Raw genomic sequence first — 26,938 nt, 5'->3', positions numbered from 1 at the left:
GTGTTATATGCACATTAAATTAACTAGTCTCTGGTTAGTTAAATTTCTACTGTTAAATTATTGTAGAGTTTAAAAAATAGGAGTACATGTTCTGGTTAATATAAATAATTTGCAATTAGGAGGCAATACTGTATCTAAAGCATAGGTTATGAAGCTGTTTTTTTTTAAAACAAAATATCACCCAAGCCTTTCATATCAGAGAGAGGATAGATGTATACCTGAATTCTCCTTTTAGACGGACATGATGTGTTTCACAAAAGCTGTTGGACAATATATATAGTTAAGAGTCAGAAAAAGTCAAATTGAATTAAAAAGAAGTTGAGATTTAAATTTATTTTCCAGATAACTATTTGTCCAAACAATATTATTAGAGATCACTACACACAATGTATTTGTAACAACAACCAAATAGGAGTTGTTTATGGGTAAAAGGTACCGTTTAATTAATGTTTCTAGTTAACATTGGCTGGCATGGCTGACTATCTATATTCTTCTTCTTTTCCCTTCTCCTTTCCTGTCCTCTCTTTTTTAATGCTTTTTATAAATTTGGAGCATTGTAAATTCATATTTTCATCAAAGTTGACAACATAGGTTTATTGAAATGTGGCTGGTCTTTTTCGGGGGGTGGAGGGAGATAAAGTTTATTGGAAATATTTATGTTTTCAAATGATACTAAACAGCTTTATTTTAAATATTTACTTTGCGTATATATTGCTTTCATATACTTCCTGTGAAACTGCTATAAACTGGTAGTAGGAAGTAAACACTGGCAACCATGGGATGGTGTTCTCCCACCACCTCTGTGTCTCTGACCCTCACCCACCTCTGTGGCTATGTGTTCATCGGTCCTTTCCTTGCGTCCCCCTTCCTCCCTGCCTTCCCTCCCTCCCCACCTCCTTCCAGCAGGGTCTCACTTTATAACCCAGGCAGCCCTGCACTTCCTCTTTCAGCTTCCTAGCATTACGAATGCAAGCCACCACATCTGCTGTTGAGTGATTTTTCAGGTAAACAAGACCATTAGCCAGAGAGAACCGAATTTTAGCTCCAGCCTTGCTGTGAACAATTTGACCATCGATAAGTAACTAAATCTCTTTGACCTCCAGTTTCTTAAGGTTTTTGTACTTGCGAAGAACTTCAAAATCTGCTCAGCTCCGAGGTTGCATTACACCTGATTCTAATCTAAGCCCTACTGCTCTTTCAGGGATATTGTGGATAAACTAAGAGAAAACATAAGGAAACACAGGTTAAACTATAGGAGACTGCATGGGATTTCCAAAATTAATTCTGCATATCTGTCCTCACGCAGCATCTCAGAATAAGGCAATTTACTTACAATAAGCACATGCGTCAATAAAGAAGGGGAGAATAAAGTTGGAAAGGGATCTATCCTTAATGAGAGGAGGCTGGCTGTACCTTCATAGTTGATGCAGCCATTGGAGTCCTCCTGGCCCGCCAGCAATGCTTCCACCTCCTCCTCCTTCATCTTCTCTCCTGGGGAAACAAAACACTCGGTTTTAGCAATGAGATAGAAACAGAATGTTTTCAAATTCCCACCACAAGCGATCAGCCATGGGCTTCTTGAAACATCATTACTTCACCCCCAAGCAAACTCAGTGCCACAGAGGCTCACGGACATAGTCACTGACTTTTGACTGCTAATTTTTTATTTTTCTTCTTTCCCCTGACTATTCTGATTATGATGTGATTTTCCTGTCATGACCTTTCCTATATGATCTCTCCTATGCCCATTGAAATGTCTGTCCTTACCCAGAGTGGCGAGGACATGGCGGAGCTCAGCACCCATGACGGTGCCATTGCCCTCCTTGTCGAAGACACGCAGACCCTCAACGAAATCTTCATAGCCTCCCTGGTCCTTGTTGTTGGAGATGGCTTGCATCATGGGCAGAAACTGTTCAAACTCGATTTTCTTAGCATTCATCTCTGGAAGAAAATTGTGGTTTGCAGAGTTAGTAACCTCCTTAAATTACCACCTCTGGGTTATAAACCAAATTCAAATAGTCATAGAAACCTTCCCATAACTTAAAATTCACTGGATAAACTACTAATCTGACAAAACGCAGGAGAATGGACAATCGCCTGAATTCTTCAGTCCCAGCTTTATCTCTAGTTCAGCTCTCACAACTTTGTTAACCGCTTTCTTTTTATTCATTATTAGTTTTTAAAGATAGGCTTACTCATCCCGAGTGGCCTCCAACTCGCCACGGGACTGAGGATGATTGAATTCCTGAGCCTGCCCTGTCCACTTTGAAAGGGCCGAGGTTACAGGTGGGCACCCCAAATGTGGCTCAGCTTTTTCCTCTTTACATTGTTTTATTTTACACATATGTGTGTGGGCCTGAATGTGTGAATGAGCACCCCAGGCTCACGGGTACCTGCCGAGGGTGATTAGGATGATAGATCCTTGGAATTGGAGTTCCCGGTTGTCCGCCACCTGACGCGCGTGCTAGGAGCATGACCTGGATCTGCTGCAGTAAATGCATTTAACTTGCTAAGCTCTCTCTCCGGTCCTTTGGCTAAACTTTTCTACCCTCTTCAAACATTGTATTCTCAATTTCAAAATAGAAATACTTTAAAGTATCACTGTGAGATTTAATAGACCCAGCACATGAAAAGTTTGATTAATTAATAAATGTTATTAGTACTATGATTCACTATATTCCATAAGCACCGGGGAAACAATAAAACATTTCCCATAGTCATATAAACACAGTAAAACATTACTTAACCTTAACTTCGTATGCTCCTATGCCTGAGGTTTTGTAGAGCCTTCGACTCCTTTACATTTGAAGTAATTTTTAAAAAGAAGCCCATGAGGAAAGAGTGTGTGTCACTACATTGTGTGATATCCTCATTCTTTTCTAATTCCAGGCCAGAGATTGTATATGTGTGTGTGTGTGTGTGTGTGTGTGTGTGTGTGTGTGTACATACATATGTATGTATATACAGGTGCATATGTACATTTATATATGTGTTTATGTTTGTATGTGTGTGTATACATACATATATACATGCATATATGGATGCAATTATATCAATAGGGAAATAAAATTTTCCCTCTTCTTTTACAGAAGGAATATAGCACACTGTGTTATAGAAAGATCACATTTGGATGTTGAGTCAACGAACACTTACCTAATGACTTTGTTACTGAGGGAAGCTTCTAAGTGAGATGACAACAGGTGAGCAGGGGGCTTACACTGCATCCTCACACCCCCTCCCTCTCTCCGTCTTTCCACATAATTGTATTGCTCATGTCTTCAGAATAGACAGACTGACTCAGGTAGAGGTATGGTTTTTGAAATCTGTTATTTAATCTCTCTCTCTCTCTCTCTCTCTCTCTCTCTCTCTCTCTCTCTCTCTCTCTCTGTCCGTCTTTCATGAAGGAGCGACCACTAGCCCATACTTAGTCATCAAGAAAAGCATGACATCATTTGTCTACCCCCTCAATTTTTTTCCTAAATGCAAAGACAAACAGCCCCAATTTCTACTTGAGAACCTTTCCATTTTGTGTCTTGTCTTTTTTGTTTAGAGTCACATTTCCAACAGGTTATTATGCTTTGCCATGAGCCACTGGGATTAAAAGCAATTTCCCTTGTTCTGGACTCATGGCTGGGTTTCCATATGGACTGAGTGACTTCTGTAATTCCCCTTATGTGCCTCAGATTTACAAGGGGAGACAGAACTCAGGGTTTACTTTAAGGTTTCCAAGGATTTATATAAATAATTGATTGGAAATAGGAAATACTCGTTAAGACGTGACTCTGCCTATTCTTAATTAAGATGGCTGAGCTCCTTTCAAATGGTCACTGAAGCAAAGCCAGGGTACATTGGCTAAAGAGGTCAGCAGGTGTATTTCAGAACACTGTGACTTTATTCGCACACCATTTTTCAAACAATCAGTGTTCTCTAGAAGGCCATTATTATGATTATTCATGGCTGCATACGAAATGTGTTGTATGTTAGCCGTAGTCAATGCCTTTATCAGAATGAAGAATTGTAAGACCCAGAGGATCAGGAATTCTCCTGTGAGATTGTGTCTTCTAGAAATGACAGGGAAGCTGCACCTATAACACCATAACAATATGGCTGCCTAACAGAGCTTGATCATGGACAAAATAGAGACATGATAGCATGGATGCAGGCAGTCTTAGAGGACCTCCCTTTTAGACAAAGAACTACAGGCAACTAAGGAATGATGAGAGGGAGATTTCCTCCTTTTCAGGGGTGATTCTCCTAGTTGATTATTTGATGTCAAGACTAAAAAGAGTCAGAAGGCTGTTTATATATTTATATATTTATGCACATATATAAAAATAACAAGAAGAGTCCATGAATTTGAGAGGGAGTGAGGGGTAGGCATGGGAAGGGTTGGAAGGAAGGGACAAGGGACGGGATCGAGGAAAGAAAGGAGAAGATATTATTCTATTTGAATTAAAATGAAACCGACTTTTTAACATGGACTTTTGCCTTTGAAGGCATGAACTCTGAAGACCATGTGGTCGTCTGTGCCCTGCCTCAGTAGCCTTGGACTCTGATTTGATGCCGAGGAGGATGTCTCACCCTTACCTGCCCTTTCTTCTCCTCCGGTGTGATGCTTTATCACACTTTCCCCTCCTCAAAGAAAGTTCACTTTATTTTTTTTCTCGATGAAAACAAGCAGAGGTTTTCCATCGATGAGGAGGGAAGCACGGCCGCCACCATGAGGAACAAACTGAGCTCTATTGTGCGAAGTCCGTCCCTGAGTTTCAGTGGTCTTAGAGGAACCTACCTTCATTGCTAGGGTTCCCGAGAACCTTCTTGACTTCTGCATTGGTGGGATTGGTGCCCAGAGCCCGGAGGACGTCGCCCACCTGACTTAAGGTGATCTTGCATTCACCGGTTCTGTCGAAGAGGAGAAATGCCTCCTTGAATTCTGCAAGAAGCACAAGGCGTTCAGGCGCTGGTAGGCACTGGCTTTTTAGTTCCTTAGACCTTCTAATTAACCCCAGGGCCTGCAAGTATTCAGTTCAAACTCTTCTCTGGTTTACAATTTCCCACAACCACTCACGTTATCGCCGTCTATCACGCGGTCATTGGAAAACCCTTTTGGTGTTTCCGTGGGGATTGTTTTAAAGCCGCATTTCTAGTTTTAAGCCGGACGATTATTAATGTGGAATTAGTTTTTAATTATGAAAATGGAAGCTCCCGGTTATCATGGTTCCTATTTCCTTCGCCCGTGTGGGCGATAGAAGTCACTTAAAACATTCTGATGCCTTGAGAAAGATTAGGAGTCTCCAAATCGTCCTTCTATTTATTGGCAATGCTAATAAAATGTCAAGAAAGCTAATTTCCAGCTGGGGCTACTGTGAAATTAATCTAAACTTACTCCATTTGGAGAAGCATCTTCTTTTGGGGCACAACTTTATAGGCTGTCTTCTCAACTAGCTTCCTCCAGAAATAGCTAATTTATAATAATAATAATAATAATAATAATAATAATAATAATAATATTTAAGGTGAAAGTGCGAGGTAAGCCTGTAAGTTTTGCAATGCCATTTAAATACCCCAATGTCTGATTCTAGGAGGCTCTCATTATGATTGATTCAGAGGGAAAATGATTTTTAGATCAATTGTTATGAATGTTCACATAACTCTGATTTGGCCCCAGAATAATCCCTATGACCTAAACATGTTAATCATTTAAAAACATATTTTAAAACTAACATTTAATGGAGATGATCATAGATTGTCACACAATCGTAAGTAATAATGCAGAAATTGCATTTTCTCCTCTGTCTAGTTTCTTCCAGCTTAACGTTCTGCAGAGCCCAGCATGTTATTGAACTTCGGATATTTACCCAGACAGTCTGAGGTGTTTTATTCATGTCCACATCCGTGTGTTTATTAAGAGTGTATCTGGAAGTGCTGCCCTTTCTCACCATGAAATCTCTGCTGGGTGGGTACTTTACGTCCCTTAATTCCGTTTCGATCGAACCTCGTCACCCTCACAGTGATCACCATAATAATTTAGAAATATGTAGCAAAAAGACTGGAAAGGGGGCTGCAAATGCATTTGGGAACCGATAAAGACATTTTAATGGAAATAGCTAAACTTAACTAAATGAAAGATCCTGGAAAACCTAGGAGTAAAGATGGTGATTTACTGGAGTTAACCCTAATGACGTAGTAACAATTGGTGAATAAACTCTCAAAACTGGGAACATTCTTTTTAGGCTAGGGGTGGTTGCCACACAATATGCTGTCCGAAAAGATTACTGTCTGATATCCCGGTGTCATATCTTACTATTCTGGTGGCTTTAAATCTAAGATCAGACTGGGTGTGTATTAGCTTTAGGTCATTTATTGTTCTTTATTAGATCCTATGCAATCTCACCATAATCTACCCCTATCTGGAAAAAAAAAAGTCCTTGTGCCTTGTGGTTTCATGAGTCACATGCTATTTTTCATCTTTCCGAAGGTCACGTGGAACTTTCCAAAGTAGCACTGGCTTGAGACACCAGGCCTGGTGCTCTGAGGCCTCGCAGTCACCTGGCTCAGACGCTGGTGTAGAAATGGGATTTCTTATGGCTGTAATGGAATCTCTCTGACATTATCTTTTGATAACTTAAAGGCAGGGGCTGGAGAAGTAATTTTTTTAATCCTGGACTTTAGCCCAAGGCTTAGCGACTTTCTTCAAGGTTTCAAAACACGGACTGGTCAACTCCCTCCCTGGCTGGCTCTATAAACCACATTTTATTATGGTCTTACCACACCCCTTTGTTTATGTATCGTTTGTGGTCTTTGGGGAACCTCAAGAACAGAATGGAGTTGTCTCCACAGACAGCAGTGCAAGTAAAACTTAACCATTTTTCCTATTTTACCTTTAAAAATGCACCATGTGATCTTTTGCCCAGAACCACAGTATTTCTGAAATATCTGGTAATGAAATTATTCTCCACCTGCCCTCTAATGGTGGTTTTGAACACTTAAATATAGGTGGTGAGCTTTAAGATTTAGACTTTAACATTTGTAATTTAAAGATTAATTAATGTTTAAGTAGGCACATGTAGCTGATGGTTAATAGACAGCACAAGACTGTTGTAATTATCTTGCCTTTCCCTCCCTTTTCTTCAATCCAAATAGAATGGTATGAACAATGTTCTTCATTCATTAAACAAGGAAACAAATTCAAGTGGTCTTGATTTATTCTGAATGTACAGAATTCCAACTTAGTTTGAATAATTTACATTTGTTTTTCTGACACATAGCACAAAAACCAGGTCAACGTACCAATGTTTATTCAATTCTGTGGCTTAAATCTGTTTTCAATATTGGGTGATGGGTCTCACACTCCACACTTTAAATACATTAATCTCACTAAGGGTTTTTGAATTGCTCATTTTTGTGTCAGCAATAGTTTGGTAGCCATGATAGCATTATAACTCAGGAATTGCAGAGGACTGGGAGGCAGGGCTGATGACATTGCTGCATCACTAGTTAAAAGTATTTTTTAAACAGATTAGAACCATCATTTCCTTAAGACAAATCTTTCACAGTACGTCTTTAAATGATCTTGAATTGTAAGTCATCCACTCATCTAAATCATTGGTTCTCAACCTGAAGGTTGAATGACCCTTTCCCAGGGGTCACATATCAGATATCCTGCATATCCGACATTTACATTTCTATTCATAACAGTAGCAATATTACAGAAACAAAAATAATTTTATGGTTGGAATCAACACAACACAAAGACCTGTATGAAAGGGTCGCAGCATAAGAAGGTTGAGAACCACTGATCTAAACTGTCTCCACGAGACCATCAACCATTCTATAGGATCAGTGAGTTTGTACTACAGCAAATAATCTTTGGTTCTAAACTGAAACCCAGACAGCATCATACTTAATATGATCCTGAAAGAGACTGATCAGTGTGGATAACTTTAGGCAGAGAACTGTTACTAATAACCTATCATCATTTGTATCATATATGTTATAATACAGTATACATTATTATGACCGATTGCCTGACTTGTATAACATCATCTAATGAAACTGTCTCTATCTCTCTGTTCTATAAACAGATTTTGCTTAGTTCATTCACATAGCGATGTCTTCACCCTAGAAGACTTCTCCCTAAACTCCTCAATCCCAAAATTGAGCTTGCTCAGGATATTTGGCCCTGTTGAATCCAAATACATAAAGGAGAAAAAAACAAAACCCTGAGACTCACTGATAGTACCTGTTCATGAAAGAACTTTCCAGTCAGTTTGGATGCCTATAAATAATGATACCATTACTGATCCTTTGGTCATTGATGAAGGAAGACCTTTCACCTCTCCAGCTGTCTGTCCTGTATCTCTTAGAGACATGCTGGACCAGATCTCTCTCCATCTATGGATTCACCTCTACCCTACAGAAACTGGGTAGCTTTGATAATTAGGGCAGCTTTTATAATCAGTTTCATCTTTCAGATCGCTCACTTCAGACTTATCAAATCTCTCTCTAGCATTTTAATCAGTACATGAGTTTTCTAAAGCCTAGATCCTTTTGTGACTATATCATATATGATCTTTTCTATTGTATTGAATTAATCTTCTTTAGAAATCAGGACTAGTAGGGGAGGACTGTAAGGACTTATTAAAACTCTACTTTTTTATTTCCTTAGATCTTTGATTACTGACTATAACCAAGGGCTTTAGCATACAGGTTTATATTTAGAGTGATTGAGAGCAATTTATATTTAGAGTAGCAACACCAGTGTGGAGAATTAGGCAGCAATTAGCTCATCCCCAGGGAGGAGTTGGTTTTCTCACTCGCCATCTCTGAGTCTGCACATATGAACAGCTTTTAAACTTACCCTCCTGTTGTTCCTTAGAGAACTCGATCTGTCGGAAAGAAATTAATCATAAAGAATATTTTAACCAGAAAAGAGTGTCCTGAGTTTTGAGCGCGTCCAGCTCATTCCCTGAGTTCTCTTCCAAGTGAGCTCCAGAAGTCAGCCCAGCTTTCCGAGTTCAGGCATGGCGTGGACACGGACAGTCTGAGGCACAAGGGAGCATGCTGTGGAGTTAGGGACATTTCAAAGGCAGGCCGAGCTCTGCCTATGGTAGAGCTGCTCAAATCACTTACCGGCAATCTGGTCAGCACTGAAGGACTGGGGCGGCAGGAGAGAGAAAGAGAGAGGACTTTCAAATGCATTGACAGAAAGAGTGCTCTCAGCTCTGAGGCCCTTGGAAACCGTGTAGGTGCCATGGCAAGGGAAGAGTCTGTGAGGGTAATTTTGAACCTAGGAGCCATAAAAATCTATTGCAAAAGATAACTTGGAAATCCTTTCTCTATATCTTAATGATGTAAAATATTAAAAATGCTAATTTGAACACTTCCTAGAATGCCATAGCTGTCTATATTTACCATATGTCCGATAAGATATACATTTAAAACTGCAAATAAAATTGCATATGAAAATCACTTTTGAAAAGTCTTTGTCTAATTAACATATTTTATACTAGTAGATGACACTGAAGAATCAGATGCAGTTTGCTTAATTTTAGCTATCGGTTACCACTGAATTCTATTTTAAAGCTGAGTACTACTACACTCGAGTTGTACTTTTTTCTTTTTCTAAATTTAGATGAATCTTACGTGAAAAAGCAAAAGCTGGCAAAGCACAAACGACTGCTCTGGGGAAGAAGACGAATTTTCCCATCTGGCGCAATAGCTTCAAGTAATTTCTTCTATCTTCATCCTAGCTCGTGGAAACCAATAGTAGGTTCCAAACTCCTTGTGCTAAATAGGTTCTGTCCTCCGTCCTATTCCTTGTCTGCCTGACTCCTCAGTCTGCTTCTCTTGCCCAACTGTCTCCTTCCTATAAATGACATATCGTTGTCTTGTAGGACCCACCATGATGGAGTTCTGGGAGGCAAAACAGCAGTGGGACTGGAGAATGAACTGAAGACACCTCCAGTGGATCCCTGAGTGGAGTCCTACCTCTCAGTGGCTTCCTTTTATTTCTGGGCAAACTGACCTCATATCTAGTATCGGATTTCACAGGGCAGTTGCCACTCCTCCTGGAGGAGTTCTTTAGCTTTCTTAGGGCAAAGAGAAAGAGAGACATGTACCCTAGGGCTATTTTTAGGAATCCAGCATCCAGACGTGAACAGCCCTGGTGAGACTGAAGCCTGTCGGTACTTTTATGGTCTTCATCTCTGAGATGTTCCCTGCAACTGTCCTTAAGACATTGCTTTGCTCGTGGAAAACGTGGGATTCATCTAGGGCTGGGCTTCTGATGCGTAATTACGGACCTTGCAAGTGTCTAGTCAGCAAGCCTGGGTATTAATGGAGCTTCGTGGATGCGACTGGGTTGAGGTTTGAAATAATAACTGGTGTAGAAAGAACAGTCTCCAAACATGGGCCCCTTATGGTAAAGTTCTGAGGTCTTGAAAGGGCATTGCGTGCTCTGGGGACTGGTTAGGATACACCCACATGGCAACCTGATCAGGTTCCCAAACCGCCATTAAAGATTAGGCTTTTGCAAGCAGTTTTAGCAGGAGTATCATCTAAGTTTAAAAATGGCTTGGGGTCCGCCTTTCTATCTCTTCCCTTCATCCTGACATTATGTCTGAGGATATCGTTCCTCCCCTGTTTTCTTTACAGAGATTGACGCTTTGTATATCCTTTTACTTCTGAAATTCTTAGCAAGCAAGAAAACGGACAATTTTGTATCCTTTTTGTTGTTGTTCCTGTTGTTGCTAAGCTCTTACTCAACCCAAGCTTCCCTGTCCAGCCACTGTGTGGCTCAGACTGCAGACCGTGAATGAAATAACCTGAAGTAAGGCTCCTGGAGGGCTCCGTAGTACTTCAACATTTTAAAGGCGTTTAAGGGAATTGGCAGCGAAGGACTTTTATAGCGGCTTATCTGAAAATAGGAAAAGCTGGCATGGCTTTGGGGAAAGATCAGTTTTAGTGTGTTCACTGGAGTTTCAGACACCGGGGTTATCATTCTCTACACATTTCACATAGCTCAAAGGAATACAGAAGGTGTGAGCTGAATTGTGACTTCTGCATGTGTCCTTAAGGAAGTTATTCATAAAAGGCAGGAAGTGTGTCCTGCTCCGTATTTCCAACTTACCCTCTTACTATTCTAGAGGAAATGAACAGCTAAATACACACCACTTCTTCAAAATACATAATTATGTGCACATATGCTATCGTTATTCTGTATAATTATTAGGCGCTAATCACAATATTAAAAATGTACATCACTCTTGACCCAAAGTTTACAATTGTGAAAAAAATATCTCCCAGGATTTTGAGTCCCTAAATGAAGAAGAATAATATAAATTTTAAAGTAGTAGTACCCAAGTGAATGTGTCTTCATGTTTTTTTTTTTTTTCCCCAGAAGAGCTGAGTGTTTGGGGCATGGTTGGTCTGGAAAATTGTGTGTACTGGTCTGTTTTTTGTCAGCTTGACACGAATTAGAGTTATCTGGAAGGAAGAATCTCCAGTAAGGAAATGCCTCCCTCAGATGGTCTATCTTGTTGATTAATGACTATAGTGAGATAGCCCAGTTCACTAGGGGCAGTACCTCTCATGAGCTGGTGGTCCTGGGTGCTATAAAAAAGCAGACTGAACAAGCCATTGGAAGTGTCTTCATGTTTTTAACATGACTGAAAGCATGGTATTTTTAAAGGTCGTTGGAGAATGATAGTTAAAAATTAAAAATGCTTTGAGTCATTAAAGTGAAACGGTACAATTAAAGTGTAATCGTAGTTTTGCGTTTGTGCCATTAGATTTGATGAGGTTGTATCCATGTATTTGTAGCACTGAGTCTGAACTGCCTAACCACTGTTGAGAGCTAGTATATTATCTTTAGTGACGCTTGTAGCTATACATATCACATTGAAGCTGCTCTATTGTACATAATGGTGGCTTTCACGTTACATCTTTTTCAGATGGAAAAGCGTGGTGGCCTTGCATACATATGAAACATGATCAGTCTGTGTAAAAACTTACGGGGAGACTGGAAAGTCAGCACCAAACTTCAATTTCTTCGTGATAAATTAGGTATCACATTAAGGTTTGTTGTTACTATTACAATAGGAGCTGTAAAGTGCTGAGGAACTCTTGAATTATTTCATCCTAATTTTTCTCTACCTCTTTATCGTATCGACAATAAAAGTTGAGATTTTTCTTAACCTACTGAAAATCAAAGTAGAAACTTAAACATATCAATTGACACAAGGAAAAAAAATAAACTCTAGCTAAGTCCAGAGAGGAAAATAAACTTTAAATGGTAGGTCTATGCTAAGTGCTCAAAAATAAAGGGAAGAAACAACCCATCCCCTATCCACTGTTAGAATGGCAAAGCCCAGTGTTGCTTCTCTTTGTTAGAACAGGATTATCATTGACTCGAAGCAAATCCTGATCTGACTACACAGCCATTTGGTTTGGGCCTTGGTTTGAGAGATCATCATTTGGTGTGTTTCAAATCTTTTCTGTCTGACCTGGCAACCACTGTTCTGTCCTCTTGTCACTTTAGACATTCTTCTCAGCCTTGCTCAGAACCCTTCTTATCCAAAGAATTTTCCTTCTCTGTGTTGGACCTGGCTCTTTTTTTCCCACCCCAAGCCAGCCAGCCTTCCTGCTACCTGCTGGGAAGCCCAGGCCCAGGCTGAAAGCCCATAGCTTGTCTCTGACGTGGATGGGGATGTGCTCTAAAACTGCACCTCTCCCTAGAGCACTGACTTGGCACCGTGCTTGGGGTTCTGTCTATCACAGCTTTATGGGTCCCTCTCCCCTTTAGGTGCTTAGTAAACTTTTCATTCAATCAAAGCCACTATATTGTTAATACTCTCTGCTCCCTGTGCCTTCGGGTGATATGGCTGTAAACCCAAGTCCTCTTTCAAGCGTGAGTTTCTCCTCTAGAGTATGATATCCCCAGAGGACAGAAACTTTACCTGTTCTTTTATAAAGTTTAAATTCCAGAAAAATATGCGTGTTCCTTATCAGTTCTGCACCTTCAGCACCCAGAGCTGCCCAGCGCATAGTAGGCGTGCTGACTTAAAACTCTTTAATAAGTATACTTCTAGCATTTCACTCTGGATTTTATACAAATGCTTATAGTTTAGAGTTCTAATTTGTCAATCTTCGATTTCTTTTGACAGACGTCTTTATTATCTCAGTCTGTGTCTTTGTCTTACCTGGCTGGTGAAAGGCCACATTTCACATTGTTATAGTGGATCCATTCACATTTGGGGTTGAGTTTAGGTAAATGGGTCTGAAAGACCCCTGTTACTGAGAAGAATTCTTATTGCAACGATAGACTTTTCTGCTTTGAGAAGTTTGGTTCACTGACTGAAGATGCATTTTCTGGCATCTGGATGGAATTGCTTTATAGGACAAAGTATTACAATGCACTTAAATCAAATAGAGAATTAATCTACGTTGAATTTTTAGTATCTTCAAAGAAGAAGTGGTGTTGAATTTTAGTATCTTAAAAGAAGAAGTAGTGTCGTTAAAGAGCGGGTGGGAAACGTGTGGTGTGGAGTACTGAGGGGAACGTCCTAGGTAGGAACCCGCACCACAGTGATCAAAGCTCTCCTCATGTCAGAGGGATGCACACAGGCCAGTGGCTGGAGCGAAGAAAAGAAGCTGTTGTAACCAGAGCCAGTTTCCAGACAAGAGAAGGTTGATGGATATTCTCTGCCTTCTTGTCTGGCGGAGAGATCAGAGTAGGGCACATATTAACCGTTATGGAAATAATTAAACTAAGTTCTCTTATAGAGTTTTTAACATCTACCGTAAAAGGCCATTAGAAATAATATTTGAAATCATTAGAATGGTGTGCTTTATAATATGTCAATGGCAAGAAATATCTCTTCTTACACCTTTGAGCTCAACAAAAGAGTGTTTGGGATGTTTATTGAAACATTGTATAAACAGGGGAAAGTAGGGCAGTGAGGACATGGTGTAAGAGCTATTAGACAGTTGGATATGTGGTCTGAAATGAGTCTGGCCTGATACAGCCATGTTCAGCAGGCTTGGGCTGGTCATCTGAATTCTGTCACCTAAGCACAAAACTGTGCAATTAAAAATAGCTCAAGTCAGGTCTGTAGTCACTTGAGATGAGTTTCAAAATGTGATCCGGGTCTGCTCCTTTCCAGTTTTCTCTCTCACATCTTCCTACTTAATAATTGAGAAATAAATTTACAATTTCTTGAGCTGTACTTCTGCTTCTGCACTTACTTATTTACAAGTAATCACTTAAAAATTAAAAATGTTTTTTCTTCACTGTTCAATTTTTATAATGTAAATACTTAAAATATTGTAGCTAAGAAATTATGATTATGGTTTCCCCATTTGTCTGGAAGAGAAGTTCCTCTTGGGACAGCCATGATAAATGAATACTAATCGTTCTTCTAAACACGGATGGGATTCGTGGAGAGCTAGAATGGGAATCTTATTCTGGCTGTCAGGATAAACCATGTGACTTTTAATTTAAATAACACCTCTAGATTATTTTTCCTGAATACATGAGAATACTTTTCTGATATTTGGCTGCTTATGGGTTTGGTATGTTTTTGAATTTTCCACTCTTTAGGTAGTGGGACCAACCACAACTTATTCTGTAGGGAAGGACAGGCTATCTGCAAACTCAGTTGACATGTTGTACTCCTTGCAATAGAGAAAGTTTTATCAACACGTAATTTCACAGCAGCGCGCTCAGGTCGACTGGATGTTTATGAACTGGAGATGCACTGTTGGGCATGCGGTAGTTAAGAAACATCTCACTCAGAAGGGCAGAGAGGAAAACGTTCTAAGAGAAACCTTTCCTCCCCAGCCTCAAGCCATTTCTGACTAGAACAATTGGACTTACCACGCACACGTTTTAAAATTTAACTAGAATGTTCTGAAGCCACTGATCCTTTTCTATGGATGGTTTTGCTGTCGAGATTCTGGTTTGGCAGGAAAAATGAAGTGGTCACATTGATGAATGAAAGTAGGTGATAGCCCATCTTCATACAAAACGCGGTGCGGATGGAGGAGAATAAAGTGCAGTCTCAGCAGACTAAATATACTCCTTCCCACAATTCCCCGGAGTCAGACGGTGCTGAACGCTGGGTAATCACGGAATGACTTCTAAAGACAACGTGCCAGGGGTTTCGTTTGCAGAACTGAAATGTCAAGGGCTAAATCTGGCCCTGTCACTTTGTGGTCTCCTCCTCTTACACAGACTTAATTATCTTTAAATGAAAAGCAGTTTTCACAGTTTAGTTGGTGAAGACATGTCTTTCTTTGCAAGCTGTGTGTGATACTTTGCAAAGACACTGTTCAGTTACATACACTTCAAAATGTTGCTATGGGGAGAGTCACAACATTTGCTCCTCAGTGTTTCTCCATTCCCTTTCAGCTCCTTTGTTCTCTCACAGTATAGACATGTGACAGACAAAAGACGTTACTGATGCTGACTCCTGGGTGAATAATTTTTATTTCTTCCCGAAGATCAATCGTGTTCATTTCTTTTATTTCTTTTCAAATTAGAAATTGATGGTATGTATTTGTCTCATGCTTTTCCCCCCTCAAGGATGTGAAGGTTAATATTTAACCACGCTATGTGTGTGACATTGAATTTCTGTTTCTCACTCCAAAGAATGCTAGTCAAATTAGTGTGTTTGTTTACAAGCCAATAGAAGATTAACCTGATGATGGCAGATTTAAAGATTAGATTTGGTATGTCTGAGAGTTTAATAGGACAAACCACAATTGTCTTGAAATTCAACATCCCATTACATGTGGATATATTTTTATATCTATTTTGGTTTAATAACTTTTTACAGGAAGTTGGGACAAAGTGAATAAGGCTTCTCTGAAGTGCCTAAGATTTCATCCTCGGACTATAAAAGACAACGTGTAACAACAGCAGGTGTTAGGGAGGGTAAGGGAAGCTGTGAAAAACAAGACCATTCGGGGAACAGCTAAGGTCAAAGTCTTGCAGAACCAGCCCTGCAGTGGCTCTCTTCCTCCCTCTTCTGGCCGTTATGGGACTGTGCAGGGTAATAAAAACAAAAGAAACAACCAACACCGAGCTCTAGTCCTGCATGGGAAAGACATCCCGTGTTCCAACTAAAAAGACAGCAGCTAGTTTTTTAGAAACTAGAGGTAGCTGAACGCTTATCACGGTTGACTATAGATTTATCCCGCTGGTTAAGTCTTACCTTCGCCATGCAACTATTTATTTGATGGCGGAACTCTTGTGCTTTCTGTTTCCTCCTTGGATCAACCAACTTACTCATTAAATTGAACATTTAAGTCTTTCCAAGTCTGCGATCAGTTCCTGTCTGGAGGTCTGTTGTTTGGTAGTGTTTCTGTCAATGCATTCTTTACTACTACTGATTTTTGTAAAATTGCCTGCAGTGTCTCGTCAGGAATGACCGGATTGTGACACAAATACAATGCAAATTAAAATTTAAGGCACACATTTCAAGATATGTCAGAAATCTCCACCTCACAGCAATCCTGGCTTATCAGTCAACATACATGCACCATGCAAAAATTCACTCACATATTAAAGTTCTCTTACAACCCAGACATGTGGGTATCGTATTTCTTACTTACAGTCACCTTTTTGCTTGGTTGCCACTAATATTCATTCCTTTATTTGCACCCACAATCATAATGGTGGTTTTAATTCCTCTGTGATCTTGGGAGGCAGTGGTATTCTAGTCCTAGGATTTGTTTCTGGAAATATCATCTCTCTAAAGGCATCGAGAGCTGAGAACTACCCAGAGCACTAATATTAATGTTCAAATGTCAGTGGGACTTGGTGAAAACCACTCAGAAAAATGTCTACGGGCATAGGACATCTGGTAAGCATTTGCTCAGAGGCTCTCAAAGGTTTTATGTCAGGAAGAGCTGGAGAAGCATTCTAAATAAATAGCCAACAAACCAGGAAATCAGATTGGAAAAGCACATTTGAGCAAACTAATCCAAAATACCCAAGATCGTTCAGAGTTCATGGAGAATCAAGAAGGTAGCTATTAAATGGGGTATATGTTACAATGGACCAGGGTCTTAGTTAAGAAAAATATTGAGGTATGATTTAATTATTGCTGTGTCTTATATATAATTGAACTTCAGCATTACCCACAGTGCAAAGGACAGTTAGATTTCTAATCTTACAGGACATATGAAATAAATCTTACAATCCAATTAAGTTTTGCTCTTTATAGAGTTTTCAGAGAGTTAATGAATATGTATATGGATGTGTTCATTTTCTCTGCTCGAAGAAAGTTTATAACTGCTATGAGGAAATACATCTGGAAGCATCAGGTGATTAAAAGCATCATAATAGGAAATGCCATAATATAGTTTCTAATTAGCCCTGTTACCTACTGAGGCAAAATCACTGAAGGGATTTACCCTCCTTTACACAAATGCGTCTGCTTCGATTCCTCCATTTCTCTCTCTCTCTCTCTCTCTCTCTCTCTCTCTCCTTCTCTCTCTCTCACTGTGTGTGTGTGCGTGTGTGTGTATATGTGTGTGTTTCTCCTTAAAATCGACTCCAGTGGAAAACGAAAAGTGGAGCATGCTTCATTCATTCAACTCAGAGGTCTTCCTTAGCTTTTCTTGCTTGTACCAGCATTGGTTTAATACAAGGATAGGGAGGCTAAGGCAGTGCCACGATTCAGAGAATCATGCCACTTCTCTGCTGGCTGGAAAAGTCGTTTGTCTTAATTTCTGGATTAAAACACTGATACTAAAGGGAGTCTATTTGTTTACTTTCTGATACATGGTTTCTCTGGGTAGAAAATTAAAGCCTGCTTTCATGAGTATCATACTTCTGGTTTTGTTTTCTTTCCTATCTGAAGCTCATCTCAGCAACACTGGGATGGTATTGCCTTTTAATTCACAATAAATACACGTCAGAATCTACGGTCATTGAAGAGTGGAGCGCTAGAGAATCAGGAAGTGGGGTGGGAGCTGTCATCACACTTGTGTGCTGCAGTCAGTGTCCACCTAGAGAGGCATCAACTGTGACTGCCTAGGAGGAAGACTCAGATTCCTGTAAAGGAACCAACTACATGCACCTTATCCTCCAACTAAAAATAAAAAACATTTTCAGGAGACCCAACACGCATTTTCCCTAAATGGACATTCATTTGATGCTGTATCCTGTGACCAAGTTTTTTTCAAATATAACTTCAGGCACAGGTAAAGATTAAACATTTATGATATTTTTGTACTTTTGAAACACGTTCCATTTTGTATGTAACTGGAATGTTATAAAAATTATGACAATATTTGATTTTGCCTCATAAATGCAGTGTTATTTTAGAGATTTTTTTTTTTTTTTTTTTTTAGAAAAAGCTCCCCGATTATACTAAGGCAGTCAATGGGGCGTTTGTGGGTAGGTCAGCATGGCTGCTCTCTGGTGCAGTGTTAGCGCTGAAACTTCAGACGTCCTCCGTGAAGGATCCTTGGCGTGGGTGGAAGGATCACCTCATAGGCACTTTGACTCTACTTTTCCATATAAGGCAGGGTTCCTTACAGGGAGATTTTCAACCTGCTACGAGGACCAACCTGCCGAGGACCAATCTGAGCCCAGTTAAGGAGGAGCAGTCGCACTGATGGCCGCAGCCTTGCCAAGAGGTGGCAGGGACGTGCATGCATTCGTCATTTTCCCAAGCAGGTCATCTTTTCTAAAACTGAAAACTCGGTTCACAGCAAACTCTCCACACAAAAAATATTCACATTCTCCTTAGTTCAAGCTCAGTATGCAAAAGGCTCACCACAGACCAACAGCTATAAAAATGACACATATATAATATATATTATATATACATATATGTATATATACACATGTTTGTTTTATTTAAGAGGAACTCAAAATTCTGAATTAGATGCTGTCTATAAATAAACAGATGAGAGTTATAGTCACTGAAGCACTTGAGTGCATGACTGTCTGCACTGAGATCTCACTAAGTGTATGAAATTTTATTAAGTGAATTTGAAGAGGGAATAAACTTGAATTGCAGAAAGAATTTTTTTTTCAGGCGAAGTAAAACAGCTGTCAAATAGATGTGTCCCAGACAACTGGGCTATCAGCTGTCTGCGAGTTTCTGGAAACAAGCAGAAGCTAAAACTTTTTTTTTTTGAATGATGTTTTATAGTCAGGGATCCAATTTCCAAAGAGGTTTTATTTAGTATACTCTTTAAACATTTGTAACTGCAAAACCTTTAGATTTGTGTATTTTCCCCTAAACTGTACTCTGGCAAATTAGGGGAAAATGGAAAATAGAACCAGTAAAGATTGAACAAGAAAAGAGCGAACACAAACCTCAAATGTAGTATCCACCCTTAATAACATTACTGGAATTAAATACTCCAGCCCATGTTATTAACCAGGATTTCTGGCATTTAAAACACACTGGTTCACCAAGAAATGCCTTTCCTTTCAATGAAAAATAGAACGCTTCACAAAGTCCTAGAGTTTCTTAGCGTTGAAAGATGTTTCAGTGACCAAAACGATTCACCTGTTTAAGTTACCTTAATAGCAGACAGATCGATTTTTTCTTCTTTAGGTTTGGCTGGGGCAGGGGCCGGGGCCGGGGCTGGGGCAGGAGCAGCAGCAGCAGCGGGCTTCTTCACGTCTTTCTTTGGTGCCATTTTGATTAAAACGATGGGTTAACAAAAGAAGGATCTCCTCCAGAAGAACCTGTCAAAGTGACACTTGGAAGAGCAGTGGTGGCTCGCTTGACCCGCAGCCCAGCGTCTGGAGGGTGGACCCAGAGTGTTGAATGGTATAAGGGCATGCATATATATTTCTCTTAGTGCCTAATAGAACCTTGACACACGCGGCTGGATTGGACGGTTCACTTGTCCAGGGCGGTGGCATTCGGGCTCAGACTATAAATGGAGTCCAAAGGGTCAGGGCTTCCTTAAGTTTTTTGAATGCCTCTTGCTTCTTTTTTTTTTTTCTTTCTTCTTCCCCTCCACTTCTATCTATAAAGGAAAAAGAAGCACGACAAAGCCAGCCATGGTTGGTTTGGTGACAGCTGATAGACGTACCTTTTTCTTGGTAGAATTACAGTTCTGTTGAAGCTGTAAATCTTTTTTTTTTCCTTCCTAAGAAACTTTACCGGATTCAATTTCAACTTGGAATTTTGGCTGAGGTCATTACCAACTTTCACCCAGCTTCTTCACGGCTCATGCCCCTCCCTCCTTGGCCATGATTTGCAAGAAAATGTTGGTCAGCAAAGAGGTCACTGGTAGTGTTTAAAAATAAAAAGCAGACGTATAAGGAAAGTCCACCAGGTCTAAAGTGCTTTCCTTTCTAGGGAGTACAGTCTGTCTCTCCTTGCCTCCCTCTATGTCTGTGTCCCTATGCTAAAGAAAACTAAATTTAAAATTTAAATTATTTCCTATAACTTGATTTTTCTGTTTCAATTTAATGAAGAATGGTAAATTAGTTTTCGATTGAGTCTGCAATTAGCCCATTGCCTTCTAAATGACATGAAATAGAATTATTTGTCTCCTTAATCTTATATCCATGCTAGAGGGAAAAATACATTTTTAGGGATATAAATTTAAAAAAAAGACGTAATTGTCAATACTGTGCATGTTTTGCTGGCAATTTGATATTTGTTTTTTCTTAGTTTTGTCCTTGGTTTCCAGTTTGCAAGGTTAGACTCATATAAAGTAATATATGAAACCCAAAACTGGGTGTATTTGTGTATATCTTTAATCCCAGTACCTGGGTCAGAGACAAATGGCTTCTCTGTGAGTTCAAGGTCAGTCTGGTCTACAAGTGAGTTTCAGGACAGCCTGAGCTATCAAGTGAGACCCTGCTTTGAAAACAAGCTAAAAAGCAATTCATGAAAGCCAATGGCTATAAGTTCCTAAGTGACAAGTTTCACCAGAGAGGGTATTGAAATTCTATTATCATCCAGTGTCATTCTCATGTTTGTTAATAGCCATTTAAATAGTATTATCATCATATAATAATTATTCATCATCACAGTTGTATGTGTGTATCTATGCATGTGTGTTTGTGCTCACATGTGGATGTCGGAGGACAACTGTGTGAAGCTACAGCTCTTCTTTCACATGAATGTGGTTCTGAGTATGGAATTCAGGTCATCATGCTTGCACAGCAGACACTAACCATTGGGCAATCTCACCGACCAGCCTTGTAAGTAGTCATAGGGAATCAAAACAGTAGTTAGTTGGGAGTTTTAGGTGAACTTATTTATATGTAATATATGAATACCTTATATATGCACACACTTGTAAATATGTGTGTGTAAATACATTCTAATTATCACATGTAGTTGTGGTTAAGACAGCAATTTGTTCTGGTCTAATAAAAGTCTTCTTCCCTATACTTTGTAAATAACAGAGATTAATATCAGCCAAGCAATGGAGGCACACACATTTTATTCCAGCACTTAGCAGCCAGCATCGTTTGGATCTCTGCAAGTTTGAGACTAGCCTAGACAGAGTTCCATGACATGTATGGATACAAACAAACAAACAAACAAACAGAAAACACAACAAAAACAAAAACAAAAAAATCTCTCATACATCCATAACTCAGCTGCTAACAAACAGGTCTACTACCAACTGGTCTCCTTAGCTCATGCATTGGCTTGAGTTACTGAATCATCTTGCCCACATGCACTCAGGAAAAGCTTTATTTTTTTCCTTCAGTTCTACAAATGCTTGTGCATGCCAGGCAAGCCCTCTACCACTGAACTACACTGCTAACTCAGGACAAACACTACACAAATCATTCTAAATTAAATATTATTTTTAAGCTGGTATAAACAAAAAACAATAGATGAATGAGGAAACAGGTATGAATGAGTAAACACATTTCTTAAATGTCCATCACTTTCTTAGACTGAAAAGATTAAAAGTCCTCTTTTTAGTTTTGAGAGGTCTGAGGACTCTATCACTATCTGTGGTTGTCCTACTGTGTACCCACACACTAGGGCTTCTGACCCATGTCTCCCAACTGCTAAGTTTCTGCACTCAAGTTTAGTCATTAATTTCTGTCTCTGTCTCTGTCTTTCTGTGTCTGTCTCTCTGTGTCTCTCTCTGTCTCTCTGTCTCTCTCTCTCTGTGTGGGGTGTGTGTGTGTATGTGTGCATGTGTGTGTGTATGCTGTTGAGACAAGACCTTGCCATGTAGCCTAGGATTAAATTGCAGTGATCTACTTGCTTAGATTCCTAAGTGCTGGGATAATAATTGTATATAACTTCATTCAGCTCAGATCAACGTATTTTATTTTTAATACATAATTTACTTTTATTTTATGTTCGTCGGTGCTTTGCCTGCATGTATGTCTGCATGAGGGTATAACCACTGAGCCATCTCTCCAGACCTAAGGACAACTTGTTTTGTATTCATGTGTGAGACTGTGTGTGTGCTTGTCTTTCTGGCTTAAGGAGAGTATTTTAAAAGTTCTTTCGTGGATCTATGCTACTTACACAAACTCCTGTATCATCTAAATTTACATGTTGTTACTCTTTTCCTGCATATAAGGGAGTCACAAGAATCTGAAATACTTTTTATTAAATTTATTTATTCACTTTACATCCTAATATCATACCCCCTCCTCCCAGCACCCCCCCACACAGATACTCAGATCCTCCCCATTTCTCCTTTTTCTTCTTCTTTGAGAAGGGAGAGCCCCCTCTAGGTATCACCTCCCCCCAACACTAACACCCCTCCCCATCAAGTCACTGCAGAATGAGACACATCTTTCACTGAGGCCAGACAAGGCTGCTCAATTAGGGGAACCGGATCCACAGGCAGGCAGGCAGGCAGGCAGGCAGGCAACAGATTCAGGGACAGCCCCCGCTCCTGTTGTTAGTGACCCACATGAAGACCCAGCTGCTCATCTGCTACATATGCACAGGAAGCCTAGGTACAGCCTGTGCTCACTCTTTTGATGATGGTTCAGTTTCTGAGAGCCCCTAAGGGTTCAGATTAGTTAAATCTGTTGATCTTCCTGTAGACTTCCTGTTCCCTTAGAGTCCCTTGATCTTTCCCCAACTCTTCCATAAGACTACCGGAGCTCCATCTAATGTTTGGCTGTGGGTCTCTGCATCTCTTTTCATTGGCTGCTGGGTGGAGCTCTCAGAGGACAGTTATGCTAGACTCCCGTCTGCAAGTATAACAGAGTATCATTAATAGTGTCAGATATTGGTTCTTGCCCATGGGATGGGCAGCCATTGGTTGGCCATAGCCGCTGTCTCTGCTCTATCTTTGTCCCTGTACATCTGGTAGACAGGACACATTTTGGGTTTTGTGGGTGGGTTCCTATCCTTCTCTCTCCACTGGGAGTCCTGCCTGGCTACAGGAGGTGGCCACTTCAGGATTCACATCCCCACTGCTAGGTGCCTCAGCTAGAGTCACCCTCATAGACACCCTGTGGCGTCCCTCACCCCAGGTCTCTGGCACATCCTAGAGACTGCCCCCTCTCCAATTTCCAGAGAATTTGAATATTTTTATCTAAGTATATGACTTCCAAATAATTACGATATGGTACAAGTAATGTTGTTTATGCTAGAATTACCACTTTTCCAAATAGCATAGAACTGCCCGCTGGTTTGTTTTCCTTTGGGATTCTCTGCAGTGAATATGCTCCTTTAATTATGCTATCTACACACAGTTTATAGTAACTCTTTGTTGATGGGTAAGGGAGCTTTACCTTTTTCAAGAAAAAAAAGATTCTTTTCATATTCAAGTGAAGAACAGAAACAACAAAATGGTCTGACATTAGTAATGTCAACAAATGACAATTCCTAAACTAAAACCATGAATGCTCAAAGTTGGAAATAGGGAGCCCTTATTTTCATACTAAAGAAGAGGCTTGTGGTTGCTATATTTTCAAGTCCTTTTGTTATCAAATATAAATCACAAATTTGTGGGTTCATAGAGAATAATGTGTGGGTGTGAGGGTTTTTTCTTGAAATCATAGGTAAAGAGTTCCTCTTATGAACTGAAGGGTATCTGGTACCCATTCCTTCACTATTTTATTAAGCTTGACCATGTAGCTGAGGTATTTCTTGACTGCCCCAAACCCATAATCCAATTTAACTCAGAAAAAAAAAACATGAATCAGATCCAAATCGAGGGCCAGTCTATTAATATCTGATAAGAACGTCTTTAAATCGTCAATGTTACCAAAAGTAAAGGAAGTCTGAGAAACTGACAGCTAGAGAGACATATGGGAATTGGATGAAGACAGCTTATATACCTCATTCAGTGTGCTGGGGTAAAGGAGACATTAGCTAAAAAAATGATTGCACAAATACTGGCTTATCGACAGTAACATATGTAGTACAAAGTGCCTCTCACAGTGCTGGTGACATTGCTCAGTGGTTAGTATTTGCTGTGTAATCCTGATGACTTGGGTTTCAACCCTAGAATCTAAGTTAAGGTGGAAGAAGAGAACAAACTCCTCCAAGTTGTCCTCTGACATCCTCACATGCCCACAAATATGCATCATACACACACACACACACACACACACACACACACACACACACACACACACACACACACACAGGAATACATTATAACACAAGGCACAGCCAGGCCATGATGAAGCCAAACAGACATGCGTGCTCAAAACCCCAAAGGGAATCTACTAAAAACGTAAGGTGTTCTGACTGGAGGAAACAATAAGATACAAGGGAACCTTCCAGATTTTATTCTTAACTATTGTCTTAGTTTATCGCCAATAAAAAGTTTAGCCATATATTTTTTAAAGTAAAACAAATATGGAACAATTCAGCCTAAAACTTAATGAACATAAGAGGGGAGGGAGAAAAAAAATCTTACTTGGTAAATTTTCTTTGTATATCTGATTAGGTGTAATATAAATTTGTATATCTATTGGGCCAATGTGTATGTTTGTCATCTTGGTATCATTAGTCACGCACAGAAAACACCTATGAAAAAACAGTTTAAAGGCCTTTAGAAATTTTAACGCTGGTTTAATCTAATATGGTAATCAGAGTTAGAATGGAATCTCCCTATTGACCCACATGTGGGGCTATGTGACACCGACTTGTGGAGGGGGAGGGGGCAACAGCTGAGGATTCATGTTCTCAGTAGCAGCTGATGGACTGCCTGGATCTTCCGAGTGTTCCTTATGTGTAACAGCACCATTTGCTGAGGATTCTTTTTAGATGCTTACCAAAGCTCAGGAGAATGACAGAAGACAGCAAAGGCACCATGGCTTACCACACGGTTAAGCTCTGCCACACTCTAATTCTTTTCTAATGTGATTCAGACAGAATACTCATCTTCTGCTTGAAACTCTTGGGCTTAGGTCTTGAAGCAACCAGCATTTTCCTTTATTTCCCTGACTTCTATAACAGGGAAATTATAAACATTGCTCCTGACCATGTATGGCAACAGCTGTAACTTGTCTCATACATACTGCTCATTGTTTTAAGTCTGACACATGACAGTAGGCACCAGTAACTTGGTATTATAATCAAGTAAATAGTGGGTGAGTCAATCGGAGTTCATTCCTGTCCTCTTAGAAACCTGAAAAAAGCACTGGAGAGAGGATAAAAATGGGAATTCTGGTAACACAGACTGAAAATACTGACTTTTTTTTTTTTTTTTGATCTTTATTAACTTAGGTATTTTTTATTTACATTTTGATTGTTACCCTTTCCCGGTTCCCGGGCCAACATCCCCCTAACTCCTCCCCCTCCCCTTCTTTATGGGTGTTCCCCTCCCCATCCTTCCCCCATTACCGCCCTGCCCCCAACAATCACGTTCACTGGGAGTTCAGTCTTGGCAGGACCAAGGGCTTCCCCTTCCACTGGTGCTCTTACTAGGCTATTCATTGCTACCTAAGAGGTTGGAGCCCAGGGTCAGTCCATGTATAGTCTTTGGGTAGTGGCTTAGTCCCTGGAAGCTCTGGTTGCTTGGCATTGTTGTTCGTATGGGGTCTCAAGCCCTTCAAACTGTTTCAGTCCTTTCTAAGATTCCTTCAATGGGGGTCCCGTTCTCAGTTCAGTGGTTTAATGCTGGCATTCGCCTATGTATTTGCTGTATTCTGGCTATGTCTCTCAGGAGAGATCTGTATCCGGTTCCTGTCAGCCTGCACTTCTTTGCTTCATCCATCTTATCTAGTTTGGTGGCTGTATATGAATGGGCCACATGTGGGGTAGGCTCTGAATGGGTGTTCCTTCTGCCTCTGTTCTAAACTTTGCCTCCCTATTCCCTGCCAAGGGTATTCATGTTCCCCTTTTAAAGAAAGAGTGAAGCATTCGCATTTTGGTCATCCTTCTTGAGTTTCATGTGTTCTGTGCATCTAGGGTAATTCGAACATTTAGGCTAATATCCACTTATCAGTGAGTGCATACCATGTGTGTTTTTCTGTGACTGGGTTACCTCACTCAGGATGATATTTTCCAGTTCCATCCATTTGCCTATGAATTTCATAAAGTCATTGTTTTTGAGATCAAAAACTCAGGTGACAAAAAAACAAAAAACAAAAAACTCAGGTGACAGCAAATGCTGGCGAAGATGTGGAGAAAGAGGAACACTCCTCCATTGTTGGTGGGACTGCAGACTGGTACAACTATTCTGGAAATCAGTCTGGAGGTTCCTCAGAAAATTGGACATTGAACTGCCTGAGGATCCAGCTATACCTCTCTTGGGCATATACCCAAAAGATGTCCCAACATATAAAAAAGACACATGCTCCACTATGTTCATAGCAGCCTTATTTATAATAGCCAGAAGCTGGAAAGAACCCAGATGCCCTTCAACAGAGGAATGGATACAGAAAATGTGGTACATCTACACAATGGAATACTACTCAGCTATCAAAATACTGACTTCTTGTCAATAAAGTAACTGTGAGTCTACCAAGGCTGCTTTAGACAGCAGTCAGTTTCCG

At 40.1% G+C, this 26,938-nt stretch overlaps 1 protein-coding gene across 3 annotated transcripts; it reads right to left on the bottom strand.

The window, feature by feature from the left end:
* Nucleotides 1-219: 219 nt before the first annotated feature.
* Nucleotides 220-19,668, bottom strand: Myl1 (myosin light chain 1). Of its 3 annotated transcripts, none has more exons than XM_032899568.1 (6): nt 19,549-19,668; nt 8,861-8,888; nt 4,790-4,933; nt 1,768-1,941; nt 1,414-1,491; nt 220-260 (listed from the first exon to the last, which is right to left on the bottom strand). In XM_032899568.1, exons 1-6 carry the CDS (start codon nt 19,666-19,668, stop codon nt 232-234), a joined length of 573 nt encoding a protein of 190 aa, XP_032755459.1. In that variant the 3' UTR covers nt 220-231. The 3 variants fall into 3 exon arrangements, with proteins under 3 accessions (XP_032755459.1, XP_032755460.1, XP_032755461.1); XM_032899569.1 differs by lacking the exons at nt 8,861-8,888; nt 19,549-19,668 and adding exons at nt 9,133-9,157; nt 9,904-9,985 and having other exon boundaries at nt 1,334-1,491; XM_032899570.1 differs by lacking the exons at nt 8,861-8,888; nt 19,549-19,668 and adding exons at nt 9,133-9,157; nt 9,904-9,985.
* Nucleotides 19,669-26,938: the final 7,270 nt, after the last annotated feature.

Source organism: Rattus rattus, chromosome 4, assembly GCF_011064425.1.
Source record: "Rattus rattus isolate New Zealand chromosome 4, Rrattus_CSIRO_v1, whole genome shotgun sequence".
Classification (NCBI taxonomy): Eukaryota; Metazoa; Chordata; class Mammalia; order Rodentia; family Muridae; genus Rattus; species Rattus rattus.
Note: the sequence above shows the minus strand (reverse complement) of the source record. Positions and strands in the feature narration are given on the sequence as shown.